At 38.1% G+C, this 2161-nt stretch overlaps 1 protein-coding gene across 1 annotated transcript in view; it reads right to left on the reverse strand.

Moving 5' to 3' along the window:
* Positions 1-2161, reverse strand: part of ripor1 (RHO family interacting cell polarization regulator 1) — a 40175-nt gene that overhangs the window by 24149 nt on the left and 13865 nt on the right. The window contains exons 8-11 of the mRNA XM_014024080.1: positions 1977-2020; positions 1064-1189; positions 770-918; positions 531-639 (exon numbers count right to left, since the gene is read on the reverse strand). Of these exons, the coding sequence (XP_013879534.1) occupies positions 531-639; positions 770-918; positions 1064-1189; positions 1977-2020 (428 nt within the window). The remainder of the gene's footprint in view (positions 1-530; positions 640-769; positions 919-1063; positions 1190-1976; positions 2021-2161) is intronic.

The following is a 2161-nucleotide window of genomic DNA, read 5'->3' on the forward strand; positions in this document are numbered from 1 at the left end:
CTGCAGTGAGTTGTGTTGCAGTACACTGTTGTGGTTGCAGTGAGTTGTTGCTGCAGTGAGTTGTGGCTGCAGTGAGTTGTGTTGCAGTACACTGTTGTGGTTGCAGTGAGTTGTTGCTGCAGTGAGTTGTGGCTGCAGTGAGTTGTGTTGCAGTACACTGTTGTGGTTGCAGTGAGTTGTTGCTGCAGTGAGTTGTGTTGCAGTACACTGTTGTGGTTGCAGTGAGTTGTGGCTGCAGTGACACAGTGTTGCAACAAGATGTCACGCTCACCTTCTAAATGATTTGTTCACACGTTTCTCAGACTGAACATCTCTACAACTCATATGATGAATTCTGGTCCTTCTACCTCCAGGTCTCAAACTTCTGTTTTTGGGTATTTTTGATTTAAGATTTTTGAAAGCCACAGATTTTTTAATTTGTTTATTTTTTTGTCATGCATGGCAGATTGTATCAGCTGTCTTGTTACATTAAAATGTTTTAAACAGAAAGTACACTGAAAGATTTACACAATAAAAAAAGACAAACTTACATCATTTTGGTGGTTTAAAGGAGGCGTGTCAGGTGGACTGGGGTTAGGCATTCTTTGGATTATACTGACAGGGCCTGGAATTAATCCTGATTCATCTTTGTCAAAAGGACTAAACAGAAAAATAATGGGTAATGGAATAACAAAGAAAACAAAATCAACAATTAGCATTCATTTAACAATGGACTAAAACAATTTCTGCAGTTCTTTTCAGTTAAAACTCAACAGTCTGCCAAACTTACTTCCAGGTGACTTCAAGGTTTAGTTTAATAGTTCCAAGATCATTAATATCCACAGCAACCATCTGTGGCAGCGGGACAAACAGGTCCTTAGTTTCACAGGAAACATTTCCAACAACCACGTGATTGGCCAAGCCCTTCAGCTCCGTCACCTTGGGAACCGCAGACAAGGTCATTTTAAGTTAAACAATATTGAGCACAACTATCGTCATCATTAAGTGTTTCAGGTCGGAATGCTTCTAGTCAGCAGAAGTCAAGCTAGTCGTGTGGAACTGGTTCTTTTATCTGGACACTAACCTTCACAGAGAGAAACTCATTAATGAGTGGCAGAAACACCATCTCCTCGCTGTCCCACACCTGTTTGGAGTTGATTTCTATCCTTCCTCGGAGTTTCCACCGCTGTCGACCGTACTTCATAAAAATCTAAACACAGACACAGAAATTTGACTTGGTGCAGTGGGGTGGTGACCCATCACATCAAACCAAGGATTCAGTCCCAAAGTATAAAACAGGCAGATTGAGTCGAAATGTTTGTAATAACTGCATCTTAGATTGAATCATCAATCTTATCAATAGATAAATTTTTGAAGCACTTTTTTGAGAACTAGCCAAAAGAATCAATGATTTTGAGCAAAAATGCCTTGAAATTTTGAATATGGGCAGATTTTTTCTTTCCAGCTGGGAAATCTCAACATACAAATAACTGAGGTTTCCTCTTTATAACGATGTCAAAAAATATTCATCACTAGAATAAACTAAAAACAGGATTTAGACCAAATATCAATACGTTATCTTGATTAGCAAGACAAAACAGCACATATCTCATGCTCTCAGTAGGAATCTGAAAATGTGCATTTTGACAAAATTTGATGTGATGGGTCACAAAAATGTGCTGATAACTAAAAGTTACCATAAAAAGGCTTAGAGGTGACATGTTAACTTTGTTACAGAACATAAACCTTTTCTTTCATCCCTTCATACTTGGAATAAAAAATAGATAGTTTAGCATTCCTTGAAGAAATTCTTATCACCCACATTTTCATGCCACAGTTTTAAATAAAGACCATCAAACGTTGAGGGGCGAGAAAGCTAGAGTGGTTTTGGTCTGACTTTGAATATATACTGTATGTATGTGATATTGTGAGATCCTGCTATAATAACACAAAAACTCAGCTCAACATCTGTAAAACTGACTCAGAGTCAGACACACCTCGTACTGATCACCAGCACACAGTCTGGCAAATCCAGCAAGACCTGAGAAAGAGAGGAAAAACAAATCACAATGATGCCACAGGGATGGGATCCACGATTAGTTGTAACATTAGACTTTATTTGACAAACATATATTTTAACTGTAAAATAAAGACTGTAAAAATACTGTAGGCTGTTTAGTTC

Source organism: Austrofundulus limnaeus, unplaced genomic scaffold (assembly GCF_001266775.1).
Source record: "Austrofundulus limnaeus strain Quisiro unplaced genomic scaffold, Austrofundulus_limnaeus-1.0 Scaffold406, whole genome shotgun sequence".
NCBI lineage: Eukaryota > Metazoa > Chordata > Actinopteri > Cyprinodontiformes > Rivulidae > Austrofundulus > Austrofundulus limnaeus.